The sequence below is a fragment of the Labrus bergylta genome, chromosome 14, assembly GCF_963930695.1.
Source record: "Labrus bergylta chromosome 14, fLabBer1.1, whole genome shotgun sequence".
In the NCBI taxonomy this organism is placed as follows: domain Eukaryota; kingdom Metazoa; phylum Chordata; class Actinopteri; order Labriformes; family Labridae; genus Labrus; species Labrus bergylta.
In genome coordinates this window covers 6,436,271-6,463,416 of record NC_089208.1, presented here as the reverse complement: position 1 = coordinate 6,463,416, position 27,146 = coordinate 6,436,271, and the positions used below count along the sequence as shown (strand labels likewise).

Here is a 27,146-nt window from a genome sequence, read left to right as displayed (position 1 = left end):
GCATCATTTTAATTTCCCTCCTGATCAATAAAGTATCTATCCATCCATCCATCCATCTACCTACCTATCCATCTATCTATCTATCTATCTATCTATCATCTATCATCTATCTATCATTATCTTTTTTGTGCTTTAACAAATATTGCATGCACAAGAGAAAATTCTGTGTACATATTCAATTCAATTCAATTCAATTTATTTTGTATAGCGTCAACTCATAACAAGTGTTATCTCAAGACACTTTACAAAAAGCAGGTAAAAGACCTTACTCTTTGTCTGTTAACATTACAAAAGAGCAGGTAGAAAGACCTTACTCATTGTTATGTTACAAAGACATATGATAATAACTTGTTCACACAAGGTAAAGTTCCTTTTTTTTAATTTTTTTTTACTTTTTTGGGCTTCAGGGGATCCGTAGTAATTAAACAAATATAACAACTATTTACTTCATTTCTTTTTTATGTTAATGCTGGCACACTGTGATGAAGCTCAGCGCTTCCCTTCTTTAAGTGAGGGTTGGGACAAAAGGAACCCACTGGGAGGTTGAGACATTGAGAGGGCGGATCCAGAGGAGCCTTCCAAACACACTAATAGATATTTAGAATGACTGACAATTGTATTATTGGGAAAATAAGCCAAAACAAAAAAAGCTGTTCAAATCAAAACAAAGCCATGGTCGTTGAGCAAGATTTCTAGTGACATTAAAGCAATGTGTGAAAATTCTTCAAAAGTAAGTAAGCGCATGACTTCAATGTCTGTTGGTCCTAACCTATAAAAAACAGACATCACCTGCTACAGTCTATACATGGAGATTACTTGTCTTCTGCTTCTAGCGTTTCTTACAATGAATGACTAAAATAATATCAATGTTTCTGAGATGCTGTGTTCTTCTTGTGTTGTTCTAATACCAGTGTTTGGATAGGCCTATTAGTAAGTGTGTCTGGCTGTGCTCAACGTTATATGCTTTAACAAGCTCAAAGGACAGCGGGGGTCCCCGGTCTCTAACAATGTTATTTTGATGGTAGTGAGCCAAAACGTTTGGGAACCCCTGTAGCTTACTCTGACAACTGAGCCACTGTTAAGTTTTAATTTCCACATGTGCTGTTCAGGCTATAAGTCAAAATCTCTGCTTCTGTGAGAAAAGGTCTTAGTCCACTTCCCTTTCAATACGTTGCCACGATAGGGTACCACATGTGACCGATACTGCTACTAAAATAGTTAGTAGTCTCATATTATACATATATTGTTCTGCTTACTTCACAGTTTGTTTATGGGGTACAAGGCAGCATACTCAAATCCTAAGAACCTCCTATTTGTATTTTGTGTAAAAATAAAACATAAAAGAAAAAAGAAAGAAAGAAAAATAGATCAACTTTCACCTGGGTGCACAGCACAGCATTCAAAGTTGTGTTCTTACAGAAGACATTGCAGTTGCTGATATGTATAAGCCTTTCAAACTCCCAAACGTTGCTTTATTCATTTTTTTGAAAGTGTAAATACATTTTCTGAGTCATACAACAAACAACTGGTCGAGGCAGTAAGCACTTATCATCATCTGTCATAGCCGAAAAAGAAAAAGTCTTTGAAAAGCAGTGTGGTTATCAGGCTTACATAGAGCGTGTGGGTCATGATAAAGAAGCAAGAGTTCAATGTGTCTGCATTAAATTAACAACCTAACTGCAATCTTTATTCCATCGCACTTCTTTCTCTTTTGTCATTTTCACTCATATGCACCTGTGCCTGTAATCAAAACCGTGTAACAGGAATGTTAAAAGATTCATGTGGGCACATAAATGTTAACAGAGCGGGGCACACGTCCGTTAATCCGTTAATTATTGCAGATTTGTATTCATTTTTTTTAACATGGTTGTTAATTTGAAAAATGATTATCTGAACATTTAATTTCAGTCAAATTTGGTATCGGTTAACGTCTTTTCCGTTACTTGAGTTCACTTCACCCAACTCAAGTCAGCCGACCTCTTTTGCTCCTGACTCTCCAAAGAGACAAGACTGCCGACCGTGTTGTCGTCCCTTTTTTTTCTCAACTGACACATCTCCATCATGTGTCATTTTATGTAATAACACCGGCCATGGAGGGAAGCGAGAGAAAGTCCTGTTTCTACTCGCGCTCTCATTGGCTAAAGTAGGGGAACAGTGAATGGAGGGTCCTGATTGGTCAAAATGAGGTGTCATTCAAAAGTTCAGCATGCTTAGAACACAAATGGCTGAAAAGGCACGCCAGTTTTGAATCACTCTGTGGCTCTTAAGATGTAACGTGGACTGCAGCGGGACTGTTTATGATGGAATATTTATGAGGTGTAGCCTAGCTCACATAAGACCTTCAGAGGGTAAGACAAATGAATCTGAAAGACGTGGTCTGACAGATGTGTAGATTGTGGCTGCTGTGCTGGCCGAATCTTGAAACGGTGTACATGGTCAGAGTCACAAGAACCCAAGCTTTCTATCGTTTTAGCTTGAGTGATATACTCCGAACATCAGGTGTTAACATGACGGTGTTAATACACAAAACACACAGACAGCTCTGCGGGTGCGGAGGTGATGAATGAAAATTTGTAGATATCCAACAAAGACACGTGTGGGATTTCAGGGCCTCTTAAGAACTCACATATTGATTTTGGAATAAGCTGATGTCTTTGTTCTTTACTGATATGACCGGTTAACGTTCACTTTTTAACTTTAAGTTGAATATTAATGGAATAATTCACGGATTAACTGATATCTATGTTAACGTCTTTGTTAACAGATTAAAAATGTGAATTAACTGTGCCCAACTCTGAATGTTAACTGAAAAGAATCACCTCATTATGTGACATTTACAGGAATAAAACAGGAATCATAAACTCCCCTCCTAAGCACCAGAAACAATGAAGATCAGTTCTTCCCATGTCTGATTGTCAGCATTTCTTTTGTGCTTTCTTCCGCCGGAGGGTCATAGCTACAAGTTAAATAGTTTCTGACACGTGGAAAAAATACTTCTGTCTTACCAGCTTCTCTCATCTAATTCTTGTCACAGTGTGTGAGAAGGCTGCAGAAAAAATAAGTCTTGACAACACCTTCTTGTGTCATAAAAACTTGATTCATCATCAGCAACCTTCAAGAAACATCCAGGCTTCTAGTAGCATCTCCACATTCAGGGATAAGAAACACAACATTGAGGGGAAACGTGACAAAGTGCTTATAATCTCTAGTTCATTTACGCTGTGATCTCCACATAAAACTGACATTTCTCCTTCCTGAGCAGTGCCTTTGAATACATTTGCTTCATTTAATGTGCAATTTTTTTGCATGTCGTCTTTGTAGGAAGCCAGACGTGTGTTTTTTTGTTGTTGTTGGGTTTTTTTTGGTAGAAGGGCTGAATTTAGAACAGTGTGGGTTAAAAATAAATATTTTTTTGGGCAGTTCAGGTCTGCGGAAACATAGAGAGCCAAAAAAAAAAAAAAAAATCACATCCTTTAGTCTTGCATCAGCATTTCCCTCCAGTTGAAACTGTGATTGGGTCCATGTGTGAGAGGCAAGATGGGTGGGTCGACCAGCTGCCACACCCCGGTCTCTCCCAGTTCTTCACTAGCACAAAACCCCAAGTAAGGAATCTGCACAAAGCGGAGACAGATGTACTTGTTAATACATAAAAAGAGATAAGGGGAGGATAGAAATGAAAGGAGCATTGTGAGGAAAGCAGAAAAACTGACCTTTCGGACCACTTGGACAAAGTCCTTGGCGTTCTGGGGGCTGAGGCCTTGAATCTGGCGAGTGCAAGCCTCCAGGGAGGAAGCATGGGCCACAATCAAGACCGTGTTTCCTGTGTGAAAGAGGTATGGAGCAGAGAACCACATTCCATGGATACCATTAGCTCTCTTTATGGACACTCAGCAGGTGATAATGTGCAGCTTGAAATCTTCTATTGGAGACAAGGCGTGTAGCATAAGTCACTTCTTTCAAATCGCTACTTAAACCTCACTTTTACAGACCTGCTTTTATGTAATGTCACTTTTTTAAATGTTGTTATTCCTCTTTTTTATTTGTTTAGCAAGCACCAGATTCAGGCAGGTCACACTGCTTTGTTGTTGTTGTTTTTAAGTTGGTGACTCGTGTTCGCCCACTAGATTTAATTAAAATGAGAAGCATTAAAATATTATTATCCGTAAAATAAAATAGGCCATGGTAGCCAGCGACTGTGTCAACATTTTTTGCTGTTTTGTATTCATTTAAAAGCGTGGATGTTATGTTAAAAAGTTCACTTTACCCAGGTTTTTGCACTCTGCCAGAATCTCTCTCGTTACTTGGAAGCTCCGGCTGATGTAGGTATCGTAGGACTCAGACACAGCCAATTTACTAATGGGAATATGAGGTCTGGGGACAAGAGAGATATAGGTCAAGTGAAGCACGAGACTTAAAATGGTATGCTTGCTGTTGTGGTTTTTTGAGTGTAAATATGTACCTGTATGTTGTGTCCACGCTCAGGTTAGCAGCAGCCAAGTCAGCTGGGGGGATCCAGGTGGGCAGAGATGTGCCTGACACCCACTTTGTCCATTCAAACAATCCGGGCTCCACGCGGATTTTTGTTTTTCCGTCCTGCAGCAGGCCTGACGTGGAGTGAAACACACACAGAGACTGTCAGGGGGGGGGAAGACAACACTTGACTCGGTGCTATGCGAGCAATCCTCTTGATCTCCTGTGCCATAAGTGAATAACTTAATGGGCATTGGAAGTTTAAAAGTTTCGACAAAGACAAACACACAGAGTGCTGATTTAGCTCAGTGGTTGGTTACACTGCGACTACTGAGGCTGTAGCTGTCAGAGCGGCGGCCCAGAGCTCGCCTCCAAGCCTCATCCCACGTTTCCGACTATCCACCGACCTGTCGTCTCGCTTCAGGCATGAAAAGCCTGACACATCTTTCAAATGATTCATTCATTAGGCAGTTTTCTGTGTTTTTCTGTGTTCAATCATTCGGTAGTTTTTTTCTTTGTTGGAAAAAAAAAAAAAAATTAGTTGAAGGAAAAAAAAAAAAGTTGGACAAAGTTTGACAATCCAGTCATTTTTCTTTTCTTATCCTTTCAGTTTCCTAATGATGTCTCTTGGCACCACAGAGCTTTTTGTTGTTGTTCATTAGAAACTTGTTTTGTGATACAGGACAAATCCTTCAGAAATCTCAGACAAGACCACAAACTATCACGAAAAACCTCCGACAGTATTATTATCCATGGGTTCATGTTTGTTCATGCGTTATAAGAAATAGCTTCCTCATTATACTCTAATGTATGACGCAGTTATTTTATGTAATGCTTCAGCAACATGCCTGCTGAAGAACCTGAACACGTGGAGAGTAAACATTGATTAGGGCGATGGAGACGAGGTCCTACCCTGCAGAATGTGCTGTGCAGTCTGGACGCAGCGAAGTGAAGGCGAGCAGTAAACAAAGTCTATTTTGGCGTGACTTTCCAACAAGGCTTCACCTGAGAAGGACAAAAAAACAAAGAGTGTTTTATGTTTGTATCTTTTATTGAGTTTGAATTGATTTTTACTCTCTCTCCACAACTTTTTATCTTCCTTGAAAACATGAACCCCATCAGTTAAACCCACAACAAAATAAGATGAATATAATCCTATGATATATACTCACCTACAAGACGGGCCTGGGTGGAGCCAAACACAGTAATCGGACAGTCTTTGTCATAGTCCCGGTGACCTCCGCTTCTAGCTGGCAGGCTGGATGGCATGTTGAGATTAGAGCGAATGTATCGGCCTACACACAAACAGGAACACAGAATCTCACATCAAGTGCCAAATGTTAGTTTCATTGAATATTTGTGGTCTTAATCCTTCTTGCTGGGCTAACCTTTGGAGTCAAAGCACTGGGTGACCCAGTGTTTCCCAAACACCACATCCATCCTCTCTCCATGGCGACACACAAACAGTCTCATCTTGGACAGAGACGGCTCAGTGGTTTGCCTCGACACCTGAGGTGAAGAATTATTAAAAAATAATGGCATGATTGGACGTTTTAAAAGGGATAGTTTGTTTGTCTTGTTCTGTTTTGGGTGGGGTTAAACGAGGTACTTATCAACAGTAAGTACACTATGCACAGTAGATAACAGTCAGCATGGTCCCATGATGGAGAGGCTGACTTTGGCTCCTGCACAGAAGCTATGCTAAGCTTGTTATACGGATAGAAACATAGTCTCAAAGGAAAGGGCTGTCCACGTCATAGTGACGGCTGAACATGCATCCATGTGTAAAAGCGTGACATGACATATTGGCTTATATGTAATACTTTATTTGTGGGTAGAGTATGTGTTTTAACTGACCCCGTCTGCAGCAATACACAGCTCATCTCCATTTTAACCCTCTTAGAAAACATAATTGATCAGAAACAGTAAGGTTCAAGGTGATTATGAACAAGCCGTAAAAAAAAAGTCAAGCTGCTGTACCTGCATGGGGGAACAGAGGCCGGTGAGGCTGGGAGGATCCATGAGACTGTCTAGCAGACTGTCATTCAGCTGTCCCTCAAATAGTAACCCACCCACAGTGCTGCCAGAGATGGACGGGGAGGCACAGTTGAGAATAGACTGAGACCTGCGGATCAGACAGAGACAAGAAAAAAACCTTTATTCATCCTAGAACATTTGAGTTTTAAATACCACACACAGTTTATCCACAGAACAAACACAAGAAGAAGCAGGGGAAGGTCACAGGAAGGTGGTGGAAGGGGGCTGGCCAAGAAGGTGAATCTTTCATATTTCAAGTCAGCAAAGAAACATCCAGTGAATTGTTTGCATGCTACTCACTCTAAAAGGATTCATGGATTTTCAGTCTGAGGTAAAAACCAATGATTTATCTTATTGCTAAAAGAAGATACTAAGAGGTAATCTGATAATCCAATACTCCCAATCGCTACTAATGATGTTCCCTCAGCACTGTTATTTTTTTTTTTTATTTAAAAGGCCTTTTCACACTGGACAAATTTAAAGAAAATTTCCGGACAGCCTGCTCCTAACATTTTCCTGAGTCACCCATGTCCCTCACATCATCACCCTGCACTTGCTCGTGGGGAACATTCCTGAAGGTTACCTGCTGTGATCTTGAGGAAACAAAGCGAGGAGGCTGTCTGGAAAGATTCAGATTAATGTCTGGGGTGAAGAATTCGGCTGGTCACACAGGCAGCCCATTCAGACGATTTAGACGATTTTTTTTCAGGTGTGCATGGCATGTGCCGAAAAGGAACTTAAGAAAAGCACAATGATGGCATTCCTTACCCATGAACGACCCAGGTGTCGGACTCATCAGCACGGTTGACGTAGTTCTCGGGCAGCAGGCCAGACATCCCGGTACCCAGCGAGGTGCCGTACACCCAGCCCTCACTGGCACTGCTCTGCTCCACCGGAGACATGAAGATAAAATCTCCTGGCACCAACTCCAGCTCATCGTCATTCTGAGGCGCATACGGGTACATGACCTGCAGTGTCTACAGGGGGGCAGAGAGAAAACAGCTGCTAGAAAAAAGGGGGACTACAGATGACACACCTGCGGTTTTCACGAGTGACATTTCTTTTATTATCGAGCTGTAAGGTCAGAACTTCTTTGACCTGGAGCTGGAGTCAAATCTACCTCGTGATTCGCAAACCGAATATCCCGGGAGAAGAGCACGGCCAGCCAGTCGCAGCCTGAAGATACATCCACGTTTTTGGCCAACTTCTCCAGAATGGGAAGGTGACTGGCTTGGAAGTGGTACGCCAAGGTAACATGAAGCTGTTTCTTGTGCGGCTCGATGTGAACATCTGGAAAACAAAAAGGAGAGAAACATAATCCACCAGATGTTTATATTTACAACAGACCAATGAAAGTAGTGTAAAAATGTGCTCCCCATTTATGGCAACTAGAGCAGTTTTCTGACTTACAGCTAAGCCTCAGTCTCTGAACATTAACCCTGTGTTCATGTGCCTAAAAGACAAGGGACTTCTATTTAGTCTACACATCGATGACCTTCTACAACAGCATCATGGGATAGGTCTGTATGTATGCTGATGACACTGTTTGACAGCTGAGCTAGCAGCTAAGATAAGGCTAACAAATAAATGCAATATCATCACTATGGGATACTAGAGAAGTCTCATCTTCTGAGCTTTGATAATTTAAGATTATTTTCAACTTCTGAGTCCCACGTTCATAAAGAGAAGTCTACAGAATACACAGGAACATCTTCATTACAAGACTATTCTGAACCCTTTCAATGCACTTCAGCCGTCAGTTTACTCTGTGAAAGCCACAATTGTGTAAAACGCACGGCCAGATGACTTTAAGATTGACTGTTTGATAGAACTACTTTCATCTTTTCAAACATATTGGTGTTGCTGGTGAGTATTTGTGTCTTTGTGAAGTTCTGCTTTGTGATATTGTGAGTATTTTTGCCTTGTGATATTGTTAGCGCCTCTGCTGTAAGCATCATATGGCAACATTTATGTGAAATATCGATCCGGCACGATCCCTTTACGTAATGAATGAACGATTTAATTAATTCAAACCTGCTTTCGCGGCAGCCTCAGCTGCAAAATCCGAAGCAAAACTCTTCAGCACTTCGGCCACCTGCTCCTCCACGAAGAGACCAATGAAGGTGGACGAGGTGTAGAGCTCCAGTGGGAGGGGCGCGGGTATACGAGACTTCCACTTGGCAGCGGTGGTCTGGAGAGCGTCGGAGAGAGCCTCCACCTTCCCATCTGCACACTGACAGGGAGAAAAGATGGACGGCTTTATAAAAAAAAAACCCTCATAAATAAGACAGATCCACGATTACTGATTTGCACTTTTGGCATAGAATAAGGCTGACACTGACCACGAAGAACTGGCAGAGGGTGATGTGGGGGAAGATGTTGTGGGCCTTATTCTTGCCGCAGGAGAGGCGGGACTGCTGCCAGAAGAGCGAGAGCTGCTGAAGCAGAGGCCCACTGGGTCGCAGGTACAACACGTACTCTCTAGGAAGAGGGTCATCCAGGAACGGGTCGTCCACGTGGGAGAAGAGCCTGGTGGGACAGACAAGGAAAAGAAAAAAATGAAATAAGAGTCAGGATTGTTGATGTCCAGCAGAGGGCAGCACTGTCGTTAAAACACAGTGACAGGTCAACGCAATGTTAAAGAGTAGATGTTTTATTTACCATTACTCAAGTTTCTGTTTGCATTCCAGCTGTGCATTAATGAATGTGTTACAGCATGTGGGTAAAAATGTGCGTCGTTCTCACCAGTCACAAGCTGCCTGCACGTTTTTCCCTCCTGTTGAAACCAGAGCTTTCAGGCTGAAAGTAAAAGAGAGAGAAAAGGGAGATCAAAGCACAGTCACAAAATCAATAGTTTCTCTTCCGGACTGTGTTTATTAGAAGGAGACTGCAGCAGCGCTTCCACATGACAGTGAACAAAGAGCAAAACATCCCAAGAGAGCAGTAAAGAAAAAAAAAAATACAACAAGCTCGACTTGCAACAGGAGTTCATTAAATATAGCAGAGATCCATGAAACAGCAGCAGGCCTCACCTAACGCAGTCACATCTCTGCTATGGAAACATTTTAATCATGTGAGCATGCGGTGCACTGTGGGTTTAAAAGGAAGCTGCATCTGGGACTGAATTCTGTTGAAAAAGCGACTCAGTCAAATGATTAAAAAAAAAAAAAACACGCACTGTGCACGAGGACAAGGGTTTTAGTTAACAAGTCACTTCTGCGGCAGCCAAATGTTAAAATATCAAGAAGCTCTAAATATAACCTCGACACTGAGAAAATACAACACGGGCCTTTTGTTTTTGGTTTTAAACAGAAAATGAAAGAGACAATAATAATTCCACGTCCTATCTGGTACATTTTAAACGTTTTCATTTCAGAAACACGAGTGAGATGATGGCATAGTTGCTCTCAAGTGCTCAAAATCTAATTAGCGTCTTTTTATAAAACCTCTGGGCCGCCTCTGAAGGGATTCACTGCCTCGCGCAGCTTTCTCTGGCAGTGCGACGCAGACTGAGAGAATCTCGACATTACTGTCATTCTTACATTTAACAATAACACCATCCCTGCCCTTCTCTCAGTCATGTAGCATACCAGTGACAAATGTAGAGCACTGGACTCTTAGAGCCTTGACAGCTGAGATGAGCACAAACCTTTTCAATACTACATCTTAAATATTTGATAAGAGCTTGTGGCAAGAGACAAGTATGTGTGCCTGTAAGTAAGGTTTTAGAAACAGTGAGGTTATTTTAAGATTTCTCTTATTAAGATTTCGTCTCTGATTTAGACTTCTAATTGTTTTGTGAATTATTGAAGTTAATGTGTGTGCAGAGTAGAATTGTACCTTTGATTTGTAGTTAATCTGGAAAAATAATAAAAACTTAACTCAACACCTGAGGTTAAAATAGCTGAAAGCCAATAATGTGGAAGGTCAAAGGTCAAAGGTATCTTTGTTGTCCCCAAAGTCCCGTTTGCAGCCGGAAACATACAATACACAGACAACACTAAGAAATAATCCAACTAACTTTAAGTGCATAAACACATAAAACATGAAAACCCAGCAGAGATGCTCCAGCATCCAGATAAAAGTGAAAAACAACAACACTGCAGTTCCTCGAGTGCCCACTTGAGGCTGGCTCCAAAAGCTGAGGAATAAATCCGACTAAAACCTGACTTTCTTTATTATTATTTTAATCAGATGGTTTTTAGAATTAAAGTTTGAAGTTGTTTGAATGACATACATCTGTTCAGATAAGATCTTAATGAGCGCAACACTGAAGCTTGTATTATATAAGAAACAGCATATTTATAAGGATCCCTACGACACATTTTTCCAAACTGAACCCGAACCCGAGCTGTTTGGCATTTGTAAGCTGTGATTTAAGGTTCTGTTTGATGTGACCTCAAGACCAACCCTGTCTGATCTGGACCCAATGGTTGGGGGGGGATCCTGGCCCGACCCCACTTCGGGCCAAAGGCCAAGGGATTGGGCTCGGGCAGAGAATTTGACCTCTAATCCACATAAGAGCCCATTTCAAAATGACCAGAAGAAATAAACATGTTTACAGCCTGTTGTGTTTAACCCAGCTCGTTCTTATTGGTGAAATCTGAACCATGTTTTTTTTTTTTTTTAAATCATACTCAGAAACCAATGGGTGACCTCACTGAGATTACGTCCATGTTTCATACAGTCTATTGTCCAAGCAGAAGTTTACCTGAGGACGTTTAAGAGACAAGAGTCGGGGGGAAATTATTTTTAAGCAACAGAAAATGGGCTTTGAGTCTTAAAAATCAACAACACCACTCAGTCCCATCTTTGTGTGAAAATAAACAACATTCTTCTTCATCATGATATCAAATAAGAAATCCTCATAAATGCTTACTTATAACTCAACAGCAACTTTTCTCTCCCTGAACACACCACTGCTTCTCCCTGCTCTGAATGTCCAACCAGTTGTGTAGAAACAGCCAAGTGTCGCTTTCTGCAGCATCATAGAGCCTTTTGATATAAATACAGACATGATGCAGCTGCTCTTTATGCCGCTCTGTTGACAGGGCTCAGTGTGCCACTCTACAATCCAAACTCAATGAGCTATTTTTAAATGTGTCCCACTGAAAGGGTCCTAGATACGGCACAGTCACTGAAACCCCGGGGGCAACAGGCGGTGTGGCCTGACCGAGCGCAGCGAGCAGGAAGGGAACGCCTACGCAACAGCATTGTAACAGATGGCTCACACAGTTCTACTACAACACACACACACACACACAAATATATGCAGGGCGAACATGTATTTAATACGAGCTACAAAGACAGAGAGTCATTTGTGGGCTCGACTCGTCCAACTTCGGCACCTGGAGTTTTGCAGAGGAGGAAAAGAAGGGGATTTTCTCTCAGATGACGGGATTACAAGCAGATGTGTCTGAGACGTCACAAAAGCAAATCCTGGATATAACACTGGATTGCTTCTTTCTTATCTCTGCCGCAGTGTGAGTGAACCCTTGAGACATGAAATATTACAGAAGGTCAAACCACTGTCACAGAGAGGATATGAGGTTTACTTGAATGTAATCTGCTTCTTTTGGGTTTTAGGCTACTGAAATGACCAGAAATCCTGTTCCAGATATGAATAATAACAGAAGATCAGGCAGGATATACGGCTTGGTTTTACTTGCCATTTTTATTTACTAATGTGGGACCTAGTTCTTCTGCAGGAATAGAAATAAAAGCCTTTTTTTTTTTTTTTTTTTTGAAAGTAGGCCGTAGAGTAATCTTTCAAAATGAATTCAGGAGGTTGGAGTTTAGCCTTTTGTGCTGTAGATGTGTCAGACTTCAAATTAAATAAGCTTTGGGCATGGTTGGTCGTGGCAAAAATGAAAATAAAAAAAGGTTTTGCTCCGTCTCTGGCAACATTTAGAGTTGTAAAAACAAAAAAAAATGAAGGAATGATTAGAGCTTTTAATGTATAAGCCTATTTGGAAGTCTTATGCAGTATTTAAAGTACACTTTAATCAAAAATATACAACTGAACAGTGAAAATCTTTACTGCAGAGACACACATCCATTCATATCTTTGTATAGCATCTTAGACTGCTTTGTATTTCAGGAATTTCAGCATTATCAAGATGATCTTTGTTTAAACTAGAACGTGATACTAAGGTTTAAGGGCAGATTTAACAGAGAGAGGAACATATACATTTGACTGGTTTCAATCCGTCCATTCCTGTTGTATCATCTCGCTCAGACTCGCTGTTCCATCAGATGACGAGTAGAGTGGACAAAGCATCATGTGACCCAGGTTCCCACAGGACACCTGCCTGATACCAGTCAGTGCACCTTACATCCTAATTCTGCTTCAGCCAACTTCCCCTTTTTCACTTCTGAATCTCACTTCAACGTTTTTCCTCAATGTACTCTTTGACAGGAGAGGACAGCATGATTGACTGTACGATGAAGTGACCTTCTTTTGGACCCATACAGTGCGTCGCGACAGCAGGAAGACAAATAGCCACCGACTGAAGTGACAAACAGAGAGGAAGTCTGAGCAAACCACAAGACACAAACTCAGAAGCGATATGTAAAGTTTGTTCTTTCAAAAGAGAACAACGTTGAGTGTGAATGTTCAGCGAACCGATCTGATAGAATGGACCTTTTACCACTTACAACATCAATTTGGTAAAATTACTGAAATGATTACTTAACACTCATGATATATACAACATAGTAAAATGTATTTTAAACCCTGTGAATTCTTTTTGACCAATTATCAAACAGACAGACATTAAGAGTGACGCATCCTTATGACCTGAACAAGCAAGCCAGACCATCAGTGATATTATTGACAAATTCTTTATTGTAAATGTCAATTCCAGTAACTGCTGATCATGGTAGATGTCAGATAAGACAATTATCAGCACGCTGAAGGCCGCCTTTTGACATGTCAAACAACAGACACGATGAGTCACACATTTGACACATTTGAGAAATCAGAATGAGATCTTTTGAATACACTATTTACAATTGTACAAAACAAAATCAAGAAAGAAAAGAACATGTAGCACTTTGTCCACAGGGGGATGCCAGACACGAAAAAGTTCCTCAAGGGAGCTTTAAGTATTACCCACAAAAACGGTTGTGTTTGAGTCAGCACATTTGGAAACTTGAGAGAAGAATTCACCTCTATTTTCGGCAGATGTTGACACTGCTCTGCTCTCAGACACTGAGGACAATGTACATTGTAATGGTTAAATAGTAGATGTGTGTAACATTTTAAAATAGCAATGGAGTAATAAAAATGTGTCCAGGCAAAGGAAGGTGTGACACCAACAAATATGTCAGCCTCACAGAGCAGGAGAGGTGCAACAGGAAGTTTCACTGTTGCTTTTCTCACTTTGGAGTCAGCTTTTCGATGTTTCTGGGCGGGAAGAAAGCTGAACCAAATATAGTGTACCTTTGTTTTACAAATAGATGGTAAATGGTAATAAAAATTACCTATTCTAATACAAAGCAGCAGGAGAAACTTGGGGTTAAGTGTCTTGTTCAGTAACATATCGGTGGCTGCAGGAGCTGGGGATCTAACCCCAGACTCTAGCCACAGCCGCCCACATAGACAATATAAAACCTAGACGTCACCCATTGGTTACTAAAGAGGTGAAATGAGGCCAAACGATGGCAGCCGCCATATTGGAAATGCTACCTCGACCTAACTTTCAATCAATCTAGAAACAAGCAACAAGGTGAAGCTGAGGAGGAACTTAAGCCTCTGGACAGACAGCAACAAAGCCCCAGAGTTATATATATATTTTTAAAACATTTCAAGATAATAGATGAACAAATGAGCTATAGAGACAAAAATCACTTTTATACCAGGTTGTTATCATGTTGATTTCTGCTGTAAAAATGGCATTTTGATATGGGCTCCAATGGGGATTTGTTGGTTTTGAACCAGCTCCAAGAGGACACTTGAGGAAGTGCACTGGCTTGATTTCTCCACACCAAAGGCTGCCACTTGTTTTTACATCCGGCGCCAAAAGTTTGCCTTTGCTGCCGTAAATATTCATGTTTTCTTTTCCGAGATAAACGAAACAGCAATCTGTCATCCATTACCGCATCTAACCCTGATGGCCTCTGAGCGATGAACTGAGCGAGTTATTTATAAACTGCATTTTCTCTTCACAGCTCCACAAAGATTAGCTAGTGAGAGGGAAGACAACTCACTCTGGATTCAGTATGGCTGCAAACTGGCAGTGCTGTTTGCATAAATGACAGTGACCATTATCAGATGAGGCCCCTCGCTTACACACGCCCCACTGCTGCGGGCCATATTGGAAACAGCCTTTTAATCATTTCACCCACACATGGGAAGTGTTTTCATTTCCACTTTCCACATTTAACCCTTCTCTTGATAAAAAAAATGTTCCGGCAGGCCGCTCTGTGTTTAAACCGCAGCTTTTGGTTTTTCATGTATGTAAACATTCTTTGGTCTGTTTATTGCAGCTGACCTTTTTGCTCAACTCGAATGACCCACCTAATAGCTTTATGTCAGGCAATCTGTACCTCATGAGCACTTTGAATCTCTGTAAACATCATGTTTGAAGTCATTGTGACCAAACTGGACTCAATAAATGTTATGCCTTTAAAAGGAAATTGTGAACTCTTGCCAAGTGACAAACATAGAGAAGTAACATACAGAAGACCATGCCACCCTGTCGCAACACACACAGATGTGTAGACATGCTAACAGTCGCAGCTTCAACCTCCCAATGGCCCCTCCCTGACTAAGCTCTATGGGTGAAAAAACATTTCCTGTTTACAGGCCGGCGGCGAACCCTCATCACTAACCACTTATCGCTCTAACAGTGCTGAGAGAAATGCTTCTGCCCAACACCAGACTGCACCCAAAGGAGAGAACCCATCAGAAGAGGATATTTGCTTCCCTATGTCCCGTCTGGTCGGCTCTGGGGAGCCTCCGATGAGCCAAGCACCAGACACTGAAGCCATTTAGATTTATGGGAAAAGCATGACAGTTTGAATCCAGCATGGGGCTGACTGAAAATGAGATCAATATTTTCACCTCAAAATTACATTTATTGGTCACATACACAATATACATAGTATATGTTTGTGATACCTGCCCTGCCAAATAAATGTACGCATTATTTACATAAAATAGTTCAATAAAATGCATAAAATATCAAAATGTATGAATACAAAATAAAGAGTAGAAATGTGTATTTTTGATAATTGGTTATAACAAAACAATATAGGGGAAAGGGTTGTAAGATTTACCCTTTTTATTATTAAAGCTACATTAAATACATGACCACTCTTGTATGCATGTCATTGTTTAAAACATGGATGTAGTGTCAGTGACGTCTCCCATTGATTTCTTGAAGAGGCGTGATGAAGCCTAACAATGGCAGCTGCCATATTGGATTTGCTGACTCAAACTCATTTCCGGCTAATTGAGCTGCAGGCAAAGAGAGGGCTGGCCAAATGAATACGCCCATCTCTCTCGTCAGCGTATTCTAGATAAAAACAACATGAACAGAGCTGACGGTTTAAGGTCAGTAATAGGATTTAGCTTAAGCGAAGCAGACTCCTGGCTAACGGCTACAAAGCGAAGTCCTGCCTGTTAGTCCAAACAGATAAGTTATTAAAACACAAAAAAATATGCACAGCTTTTAACATTAAATAAATAAGATACAAAGAACAAAAATGATTTTTGTGCCGAGCTTGTAACGTGAAATTCTGCTGTAAACATTGAGCATTTTAAGATGGGCTATTGTGGATTCCTTCTTTTTTCAACACCAGGTGCGAATTAATGAGCTAGAATTTGGAGGCTGTTAGTTCAGCTAGCATTTAGACAGTAAGCACAGGGGAAACAGCTAGCTAGCTAATGCTAAAGCTCGTAAAGTCACCTGAATGAAAGGAAAAATGAAACACCATGAGTAAAACCAACATGAACAAAAATACATTTGAATACTGCTAGTGTTTGTTTTGTGGGGAGTTGGGTGCTGTAATGTTGTTGTTGTTTTTTTGTTGGTTATTTTTGCTAATAGCAGCGCAGTATTCAGAGTCTATGCTAGTCAAACTAAGCAACTTGCTATTTAAACTGTTTCTCTACGTCTTGTTCAAAACTGTTAAGGACTGTTAAGTAAAAAAGCATGTATGCAGATATATATTTTCATTTTGGACCATGCTCATGCTAACTGTTTCCCTCTATTTGTACTAACTACGCTAAGAAGCTACTAGTGCTAGCTTCATATCTACTGCACAGATATGGGAGATGTATTTATCTCCACTGACTTAAAAGTGCATTTCACATTCTGTCAAACTATTCCATCAATAGTTGGGGTGACTTGTGGTATTATTTACTGCCACATGTTATTGAGGGTCGTATCATAAGCTTTTCTTTTCAGCTAACAAGGCAACGCTCAGTCACTCTAACATAGCTAGCTGTGTACAGCCTGTGTCTTAATTCCTAACTTCATTATTTCTGGAGAAGAACTCTGAAAACAACTGCTATCAGGGCAGACAGAGCAAGTCGGAGACTGACACCATTTAATGAACTGCGTGGTCCTTTGTGGGACTAAATAATACCATTCTTTGCTTGTGCACATCAAGTTAATCACGCAAAGGATTATGAAAGCTTCTGTCAAATAAAACATGAAGTGTGTCGTTTAAGTACGAGGGTTATTCTTGGCTCGGCCTGACGTCAGTGAAACAAGTCAAAGTGCACAAAGCAAATGTTTCTCTGAAAATAAAGAGGCACAGAGCCAGAAAATATGATGCATCACACAGCACTCCTTAAAGTCACAGGATGTGTCATAGGAAGAAGCTAAAAGCAGAAGTTTGAGAGTCACTATGGTTGAGGACATGTTAATATCTTTAAAAAACACCCAACCATTAACACCCAAATTAAACCAATATCATTTAAATTACAAAAGTCAGCCGTCAAAAGATTATGACAGAAAACATTTAGGCTTTTATCGTTTGTTTGTGGGAGCACAATCTGCAGTCTTCAGGCCTGTGAGAGCTCAGTAAGTACACCAAACTTTTTCCTGCTTCAGCCGCTCTCAAACTGCCTTCTCAACAAAGCGCTCAGTAAAGGTCACAAGCCACTTCCGGAAATAGGCGACTTCCTGCTGGCAGTCTTGAACAAAAATGTAGAGTTTGTTATGGTGATGAACACAGATTCACTAACGACCTCCTAAACACACCTCAAGCTTCACAGATTGGCATGGGGAACTTTCCCCCCCCCCATGTCAAAATGTCTTTTTTTTTTTTTTAAGTACCAAACAGAACGTTATTGTGGTCAATGTGTTACAGCTCCGGAAACACGCTGACTTTGAAGTATTCGAGAAGCACAAAAAACATGTTTTTTTAAGGGGAGAAAAATTACATTCTAACTTTTTTTTAATTATTCGTGCTCACTATCAGCCAAAATTAGGTTGAAAATATAATATTAAGTGTAACTTTTTTCAATACCAATACAAATTGGATTCAAATATGCATAAACAAAGTTATTTTTGCAACTTAAGAAATGTTCAGTTTTGCGGATGTTCCCTGCTTCACTGAATCTCTTTTAGGGCTGTGGCTGCATGTCTTGGCCAGGGCACTCTTGTAAAAAGAGATTCTTTATCTGAATGAGTTATCGCACGGTTAAATGAACTTTAAATAAATGTCAAATAAATTTAAAAGCATCACATTGGACTCTACAAAAACTACTGTTTAACAGTTACCCATTTTGGGTAAATGATAAATATCCCTAAATGCCTCAAAAGGATAAAGGGCCAATAATTCCAGGTTAAGATGAGCATTGGTATTTTGACAGTTTGTAAAGATGGACGTCATGCCTCAACCTCCTCCCATCGACAAAAGCGAAAAGAAGAAATGCGCCCCTTTGACAAGTGCTGACACATTGTCCCGCTAACGTCATTTAAATCAGAGTTGCGTCATAGACTCTGCTGCAGTTTTCACATCATTCCCTTGGGGCTTACTAAGCTTATATTTAAATTACCAGTATAGAAAGACTTTTTTGTTCAAATTCACTTCCTTTTTACCATTCTTCCTCTTTGCTAAGCCAGTTCACACCCATGGTGTGTTACCCCTTTTTATAGCATCCAATAACTAATCAGAGCTAAACTTCTCAGAAAAATAAACACTATGGCATAAATTAGAATGTAACAAACTAACTTTAAAGATAGAAACCATGATTAAAAAAGATGTATCTGACGTGTATTGCCGTCTAATAATTTGACCCTTGTTAACACGGAGCATAAGGAGTTACGAGTATGAACAATACAGCAGCCAGTCACCTCTATTATTTTAGGGCTCTAAATGTTTTGGCTTCACTTTTAGGGTGCTATCATGTCGCCAAAGCCAATCTTTAAAATTTTTTCACATCAATCAACGAGTCCTGAATTATGGTGTAACTTGAGAGGTACGCTGTTTCAATTTCAAGAAACGGATCTCTTAGAAATGGCTTGGGTCATATTCTAGTTTAAAAAAACAGGAACCAGCTCTCAGAACAAACTACAGTAGTATTTAAGTTTTCCACACACCAGCATCACTGTTACAACATCCCTGATTGGCCTTAAACATCACATGGCATTGCAGAATTGCCTTTTGGAAAATGTCTTCTGCTCTAGTGCAACTTTCTGCATCCTGTAAGAACCAGAAACAGTAAAAAAAAAAAAAAAAAAGGTCTCAATCCTGAATTTCCCTCCTATGTCTTAGTCACTGGAGCCAATGTTCTGGTCCATTTTGGTCACCAACATCCTGTTTGCCTGGTTCACAATTCCCACTTTATTCCTGCGTTACTAAAGAAAAGAGGCTGCTGTAGCTGAAGTGTTTCCTGCATCATTTTCGAAGGTGTTTTTTTTTCTGTCAAATCTTTTGTACACAGCTGCTTTGGGACAGCTTTGTTCTTCATGCATGGCTGACAAGAAGCAGCCGCAGACCAGCCGTCTGTTTACTCCGGTGTTGTAATCTTTCTTATGTTTCTTATAACCACTCAGCACCTCGTTTGCTTAAATTACAGGTGAAATTCAGATCTTCATTTTAAAAACAAACCATCAATACAGTACCAGGTCCCTGTGTTCATCCAACCAGCACTGCAACTCTTGAAGTTATTTGTGTGGTTTCCAATTCTCAGGTGTGTATCGCTCAGTCATTATTTTACCAACAAGCACGACCTTTAAAAACTGCACATGCACACCGTCATGTGTGTTTCTATAATTTGTCTATACAAGCATCAAAACCAATATAAACATTGCACAAAAAGTAAGGAAATTTGAGTAGGAGAGAACACTGTGGCTGCAAGCCATTCAGAGGGTGGACGAGCTTTTAGTCGCCTGTGGGATCCAAAATATAAATGTGTGGATGTCTGAAGTCAGCACTTCAGTACACTTAACTTTAATGTGAAAGGTTGTTTCATGGGACAATAAATGTTGGATTAATTCGTCCAGTCTTTTCAAATGAATGGACAAAAATCTGCTCCCATATTCTGTTCAGTTTATTTATATATCTTAGTAACTATAGGTGGTTCTCAATGCAGCAGACTGACAAACCAATATTGTTTGGAGGTCTGGGCAGCTTCAAAACTTTACAATCGAGATAAACGGGGAATGATAAATCCAAGACCATTTAGGGAGTTTGGATACAATGGTAAGAACAAGCTCACTGATGTCAGGGCTGAAAATGTCAAGGTAAGTAAGGAATTAATATTTAACCATGGTCACAATGGTACGAGGAAGTCCCCTTCAATGAGGTAAAAATAAACTTTGTTTTATTTAATCATTAATAAAAAGGTTTTCAGGAGTGAAAGACACTACAATCAAACAAAGATATAGCTTCACAACAGTGCCTGGCTCTTCTTAGAGGAAATGAGTTCAAAAGACGGTGTGAAGAAAAAAGTTATAGGCAATTGTAATAAAGGTGAAGCCATTGAAGACAATCTTGTCTTGTCTTCTTTATTTTATGGGAATATTTGTTTGGTTAGCAATCCAAGGGAATTTAAACTTTCTCCATTTCAGTATCTACAATGTAGGTTTTAGGAAAACTACTACCCAAAGATATATTTTTTTCACAAGCTCTAAGTCCCTTTGAAGGACAGCAAACCTTGGGAAATGACGTTTTAACTTCATGAGACCAATGGGTGAAAAGCACACGTCTTAATGCACATTGTTCATCACATAAAATTGATCCCTACACCACAGACTAATCCACTTTCTCTGTAAATACTACAACCATCTTAACCTGATCCAATGCACTAATTTCTCCTTTCTTCAAGTGTAATTGTTTTTTTTTTTTATATGCATATAAGCCCTGCAGAACCAATTTACTATTTTAGTTCCTAGAACTCCGTTTAGAGGAACCTTTTAGTTCCTGTTTCAGAGTAGGTACTCTCGCAGCACAGGACAGACTTTTAGAGGGATGTAGTGGCAGTGTGCAGACAGAAAAACAGTCATGGTCATCGTGTGTGGTTCTCAGGGAACTCCCTAGTTCCTCTTCAGAAAGTCCCCAGAACTGTTTGGCCTATGGTAACAGCCCAGATCAACTAAAAACTTATTCTGAGCCTCTTTCACACATGCACGACTCAAATTTTATAGAATATTTTAGAACATACTGCCCCTACATTTTTCCAAAGTTTCCTTTTCACTCACGCCACAAATAGTGGGAGATTTTCCCTGTGAGACAGGGTGGTCATCAGGAGGTAAGACAGCAGACAAAGCAACAGAGTCTGACACTATGAGCACAGTTTCTGCCTTTATACGTTATGTGTCATTGGACAAATTTACATCATATAAAGTCTATAAAGGTGAAAATTCTGCTGTTTGTGTTCATGCATGCAACTGAATTTTCAGGAGTTAGGTGCATGTGTGAAAAGGACTTAAGTCCAGACAAAGATTACCCAATTCTACTTTGTCCTGTCCGAGCATTAGACAGCTTCCAAAACAAAACTGGATCCAAATAAAGAACAGCGAGCTTCATTTTCTGCTTCTGATTATCAGATAAGATCAGATCAGAGAGAGAGCCCACTGTCCATCCAGCTCCTATCAGATGACACCATTCAATTCCTAAATGACTCAGCAGAAAATATCCCCAATTAAAAAGAGAGAGAGAGAGAGAGAGAGGCTGTCTGTGAGTGTGTGGGCTTTGTGTATGTGTGTTGTTGTGTGTGTGTTTGTGTACATGAATTATGTTCCCTTCTGGCAGGAAAAAAACCCTCAAACACAATGAAGGCCTTGTTGCCTGAAGCTATGACTGATAACTGATTTTCCTATTATTCCTTCTTCCTCTCCCACCACAGTTTAGGGAAGGGCCTGATGGTATAAAGTTCAATTAGATGTTTATTTTTACATTTACTACAATGTGAGTTAGTTGCTGAGCAGAAGACGCAGAACAAGACAATGAGGAGAAAACGTGCGTTCAGAATCGTTCTCTACTTGGATATTAAGATCAGCCACTTTGTGATTAAAATAATATTTGTGCTCATTTCAGATGCATTTCAAGTTGAAAATGTTTCTGAATAGCCATTTGGGGCATTGGAAATGATTGAGCAACGACTGGTCTGTTTATACGTTGAAATGGGACAACAAAAGAATACATTCAGAGTTTATTTCAAATCCATTGTTCTCCTTTCGGCTCAGTGTTGGTCTGCACCATAGACTGTATTGTGTATAAAGATGGATGACATAAGAGTTCCCAAAAAGTAAGGCCAAAACATTTGGAGCTCCCCCTGCTGGCATGCTGCAGTACAGGTCATGAGATCTGCCTCCTCCATGCTAACAGATGCGACATAGGTCACGCTAGACAATTAAAATACACATTAAATAGTTTTATTCTCAAACATGGGCTTTATTGTTTTATGTCTAAGTGTTTATTTTTCCACAAAGTTTTAACTAGGCATGTTAAGTCGACTAACCAGTTAGATCACACTCGCAAGACAACACAAGAATTTCTAGTCGTAAAAACAAATTAATAATATTTTTTTTGTTGGTCAAATGTTCTCCTCAAACTCGATACAGCTGCCAGCCACTAGATGGGGCTGTAGCCGTTGACTGGCTGTAGCTCCGGTTAATGAGCGCACTCTCACCTGCTCTTCTACCCAGATGTAAACAAGCACAGTGAGATAGCATCTCATAGGAGCAGCGCAGTTAGGCTGTATTTTGATCAAGAAAATTGAGATAAAATTTTGTATTTTGTAGAGTATGTCAGGTTAAACTGGCATATAGACCGGAGCAACGTGTAACTACAGGAATGTGGACGTTACCGTGCAAGGAGGGCCCGAACGTTGGTGGCCCTAGCAATGCTAATGTTAGCCCCCACTCAGCAAACCAAATAACATTGTTTACCAGCAGCCAATTTTAAATAAATCATGCTCAATATTGATTAAAACTGAATTTAAATTTCCATTTAATCGACTAGAAGAACAGTCAGTGAGGAACATCCCTATTTTTAATCGGTTATTTGCGCCGCATTAGCTGAGTAGAGGAGGAATGGGAGGGGAATCGCAACAACTACCAACACAAGAGTCTGAGTGCTTTCAAACCAACACAAGAATCTGTTCTGCTGCAGACTTCGCTGACCGGAGGGGTTTTTTTGCCTTTTTATCTGTAACTTGAATGAGGGGTTCCAGTAAGCAAGACCGGCGGGACATTAAAAATTGCTGCCGTGTCCCTACTTAGCATCTGTGGCTCCAAATGACATCACCAGAACAATACTGTAGTCAGTGCCTGTCAGATAGTTTGGCTTCACTTTTGGTAAACAGAACGAAGGATGACACGTCCATCTTCACACAGTCAATCGTCTACACTGGTTTAAAAAGAGATATACCCAGCCCTACTCATTGCACAGTTCTTCATTCTGAATATTGTCTCTGAAATAGGTAGTGTGCGTTAAGCTGTTATGAGATGAGTTGAGCTGAACCAACACAAAGAAATGTCATGCAGTCTCACCAATGTTGCATTTACATATTCTGTTTTACATAACTATGTATTTCTCATATCATTCCTGTTGTATCTCCACCGTCCGGTCCAGACAGCACAAAAGGTAATGCTGGTAAATTATTCTGCCTCATTATAAATGTATAACCTCAATCAAATCAAAGTGTATTAGTCTGGCATCAATAATGGATGTGAGGCTGCAAATATAACCAAACCCAGTCGCTCATTTTGTCTGCAGAGGTTCATTAAGCAGGAGAAGAGAGAGCTGCAGTCTGAGACGATGAAAGCCTGGATGACCTTAGTCAGTGTGCAGAGGATAAAAGGGCTTCATTTTTGCGAGACTGTTTCTGTCTGATTGAGAGATGAAAATACTTCTGGCCTACTTAGCAAAACTTAGATAACTGGAGAAATACTGCTCTTTTGTTTTCACATGGAGACACAGTTTTATGTCCCGCAACTCAGACACTGAAAGAAGTAACGATCTGGGAGTGAATCTCTGCGCTCAGAGATTACTGCTGCCGCTAACAAAGACTCAAAGTGAACAATTTCAGATGTCTTTTGTGACCGTGCACACACAATGTTGCGGCTTGCTCCACGCGCAGAAAGGCTTTGTGTGAAATGCGGCTGTTCAAATTATAAGTGTGATAACTTTTTATTATGTGGGAGTCAATGACAAAACACAGACAATGAGAAGGGACATCATGATTATAGATGATATGATTAGGCAGAGCTCGGAGAGGCTAGGAGGCTGAAATGTAAAAAGAGCTGAGCAGATATTTAATTTAAATCCATGCGTATTCTGTTTCCATGTTTCATAGCAAGGGTAGTATTGAAATGTAAATGAATTCCCTTTGCATTAAAAAAGGATTGGTAATAATAGTTCTGACTCAAAAGCAATACACTGTCTCTGCTCACAGGCTTAGATGTAACCACTGAAAGGTTTGACGATGAATATTTTACACCATAAACGATCCATTCTGCATGCTTATCAAGTAACCCTGCAATTCAACGACAAAGCCGCATGTTTTGATTTAAAATTTTAATTATCTCAATTTTCTGTTGAACCGTGGTCATAAAAATTTAATCTTCCAGCCCCAATACTGCTTCAAATGCTGAAGCGTCCTTGTGAAATTCTTAAAGCAACCAACTCAAGTCCAGCTGCGTTAACCTGATACTCCAATTATGCTCAATAATTACGATCTGTTAAAAAGGAGATGTTGTGTTTAGCCAACAAACACCAGTAAAAACAGACCATGACACGTCTTTTCTTTTCCCTTCTTATTACATAATCCATAGACACCATTCACTGCTTGTTTCCTGGCAACTTCTCTCCTCTCAGGGATGAATGAGAAGAAGTGTGGAGGAGAACGAAGAAATACACACAGGATCAGGTCTTCATTGAAAAACCAAGAAGAGACTGCAAAGTGGAATGCATGACTCAAAATACAGAGTATCTCTGGATTCATCTTTTGTAGTTGGCAGTTGGTACACATCAAAACATTTTATGGACAGGTGTGCTATACACACACAGACACACACACACACACACACACACACACACACACACACACACACACAAGCACACACACAGACCTGCAAACACCATATCTTTACAAGCAATGCTGCTGAACTAAAGTACTGTAATACGTGAGCAAATATTTACCAAATATTTAAGTCATTGTGAGTTTCTTTTTACCCGACTTGTGCACTAAATTTACAGGAAGTTGGAAACTTTGCAAGGTTATTTTTAATGTGTTAACTACACATATAAGATATAATGCATGGCTATGGAGTATATTTAACTGGATGAAGAAATTATTTAATCAATTTAAAAAAGCTACCAGCTCTCTAACTTCAGCTTTCAATAGTACTTTAATGTTAATAATTGTAGTTAATGAAGGTAGCAGGTTATCCAACACACAATATGAGTAAAAAACACAATGTTAACAAATCTAAACATAATATAATATTAAATACAAAGTAAATAAGCACTAAAAATATCAAAACTAAGAATGTGAATATATACAACCAGGATTTAACTAAGCATTACTAGTCTTAAATAGGAAGATTAAATATGGAAGATTAAATGTAAATGTGCAAAAACAGAGTTGTAAATGGACAGTATTGACATAAGTTAAAGTGCAGGAGTGTAGACATATTATAAGCAGAAACTATTCAATATAACGGCGAGTAGACAGACAAATGAAGTGAACATGAGTGCAGGGAAAATATAGAACTTCCTGCCTTTATGTACAATTATAGTACATTTTACTGACATCTGCATACTTCGTTCCTAAATGCAGAAAGTGTTTTTGCATAGTCAAATTGTACAAGGGTCAGAATACCTCATTGTGTCTCTACAGGATACAAACTAATGGGAATTTTGTTTAATGTCTGTAATATCAAACTAAGCATTAGACCTCATATTCTGTAGCATTATCCTAGGATGTCACATTCAATATGTCTGTGGATTTAAGAGAAAAAAAATGCAGTTATAAGGTTTTACAGTAATCCTATTAATAACACAACATTATTTTGCAGCAGAGTAGTCATACAGTCTACTTTAGATGATTAAAAAAAATCTGATGCTGAAACTTAAACACTGCAGACAAACAGAGAAAGACGCATGAAACTTCTGCTGCCTCATTTAACCTGATTAACGTTGTGTGTGTTGATGTGTGTGTGTGTGTATGTGTGTGTGTGTGAGACTGTGTGTCCTGGGACAGTGCAGCTGTGTACTCACGCCCTGGTCTTGGGGAAGCCCATGGACAGCAGCACGTCCAGAGCGGACCCATGTTTGACTGTGCTCGGCCGGGTCTGGCGCTGCCTCCGCGGGGTCACTTTGGCGTACAGTTCCTCTTTCGCTGCCATAACTCACTGCTCCATCGGTATGTCAGCTCCTCGGCTCCACTGAGAGATTATCATTTATTGAATTACAAATTACAAAAAAATTACAAAAAAAATTACAAAAAAAAAGGTTGTAAGAGGTTGACTTTTTTTTTTTTTTTAATCTCGAACTATTTGTGTTGAGCGGAAACACGTAGAAAACATCAAACCCTGCGAGGAAAAGAGCATTTTTTTTCTGGGCTGGACAAATATTCTGATCTGGATCAAGCTGCCTCCTGACGGCTCGCACATGAAGTCAAAACCATCAGCAGGGGGGTCAGCCATGGGAGAAGTCAGTCCTGCTCTCTCGGCCGTGCCCCCGACTCGCATCCACTGACCGAAGTGGACATTGTCTGGTCCGAAAAGCTTGTAAAACAGCTATCAGACAGCGATTACATGAGCATCCTCCTCCAACGATGTCTTATTTATGAATGGATCCCGAGTGAGCGCGCGCGGGGGGGGGCTCAGCCTGTCTACGGTCGCGGCTCACACAGAGCGCGGCCCCATTTACTTTTAAAGGGACAGTGCACTGGAAATAAAGACGAACCGACAGTATCACAGTCTTCTCGATCGGGCGAGTTGCGCGGATATTAATCACATAAGGGAAGCAGAGTGTGTGTGTGTGTGTGTGTGTGTGTGGGGGGGGCAAAAAAAGTGTCGAGGTAGATAGAGCTGGTTGGTGGAAAAAGTTGGTCACACTTCCTGTCTACGTAAATGGGTGTCGACATTCCTCGCATGCGCAGTGCTGCCCGACGAGGACAGCAGCGAAGCCATCATCAGTTGCCATGGCGACGTAGGAGCGACTTT

The 27,146-nt window shown here is 40.3% G+C and overlaps 1 protein-coding gene and 1 long non-coding RNA gene across 3 annotated transcripts; one reads left to right on the top strand and one right to left on the bottom strand.

Moving 5' to 3' along the window:
- Nucleotides 1–1,446: 1,446 nt before the first annotated feature.
- On the bottom strand, nucleotides 1,447–26,956 carry ubash3ba (ubiquitin associated and SH3 domain containing Ba). Its single transcript, XM_020646178.3, has 14 exons — nucleotides 26,197–26,956; nucleotides 9,253–9,306; nucleotides 8,850–9,036; nucleotides 8,542–8,740; nucleotides 7,628–7,797; nucleotides 7,276–7,484; nucleotides 6,451–6,595; nucleotides 5,859–5,979; nucleotides 5,643–5,765; nucleotides 5,383–5,475; nucleotides 4,460–4,604; nucleotides 4,265–4,371; nucleotides 3,711–3,820; nucleotides 1,447–3,611 (listed from the first exon to the last, which is right to left on the bottom strand). Exons 1-14 carry the CDS (start codon nucleotides 26,322–26,324, stop codon nucleotides 3,474–3,476), a joined length of 1,929 nt encoding a protein of 642 aa, XP_020501834.1. The 5' UTR covers nucleotides 26,325–26,956; the 3' UTR covers nucleotides 1,447–3,473.
- Nucleotides 11,588–13,246, top strand: LOC136182398 (uncharacterized). Of its 2 annotated transcripts, XR_010668662.1 has the most exons (3): nucleotides 11,589–11,990; nucleotides 12,746–12,827; nucleotides 12,926–13,246. It is a non-coding gene; the product is annotated as an uncharacterized lncRNA (long non-coding RNA). The 2 variants fall into 2 exon arrangements; XR_010668661.1 differs by having other exon boundaries at nucleotides 11,588–12,827.
- Nucleotides 26,957–27,146: the final 190 nt, after the last annotated feature.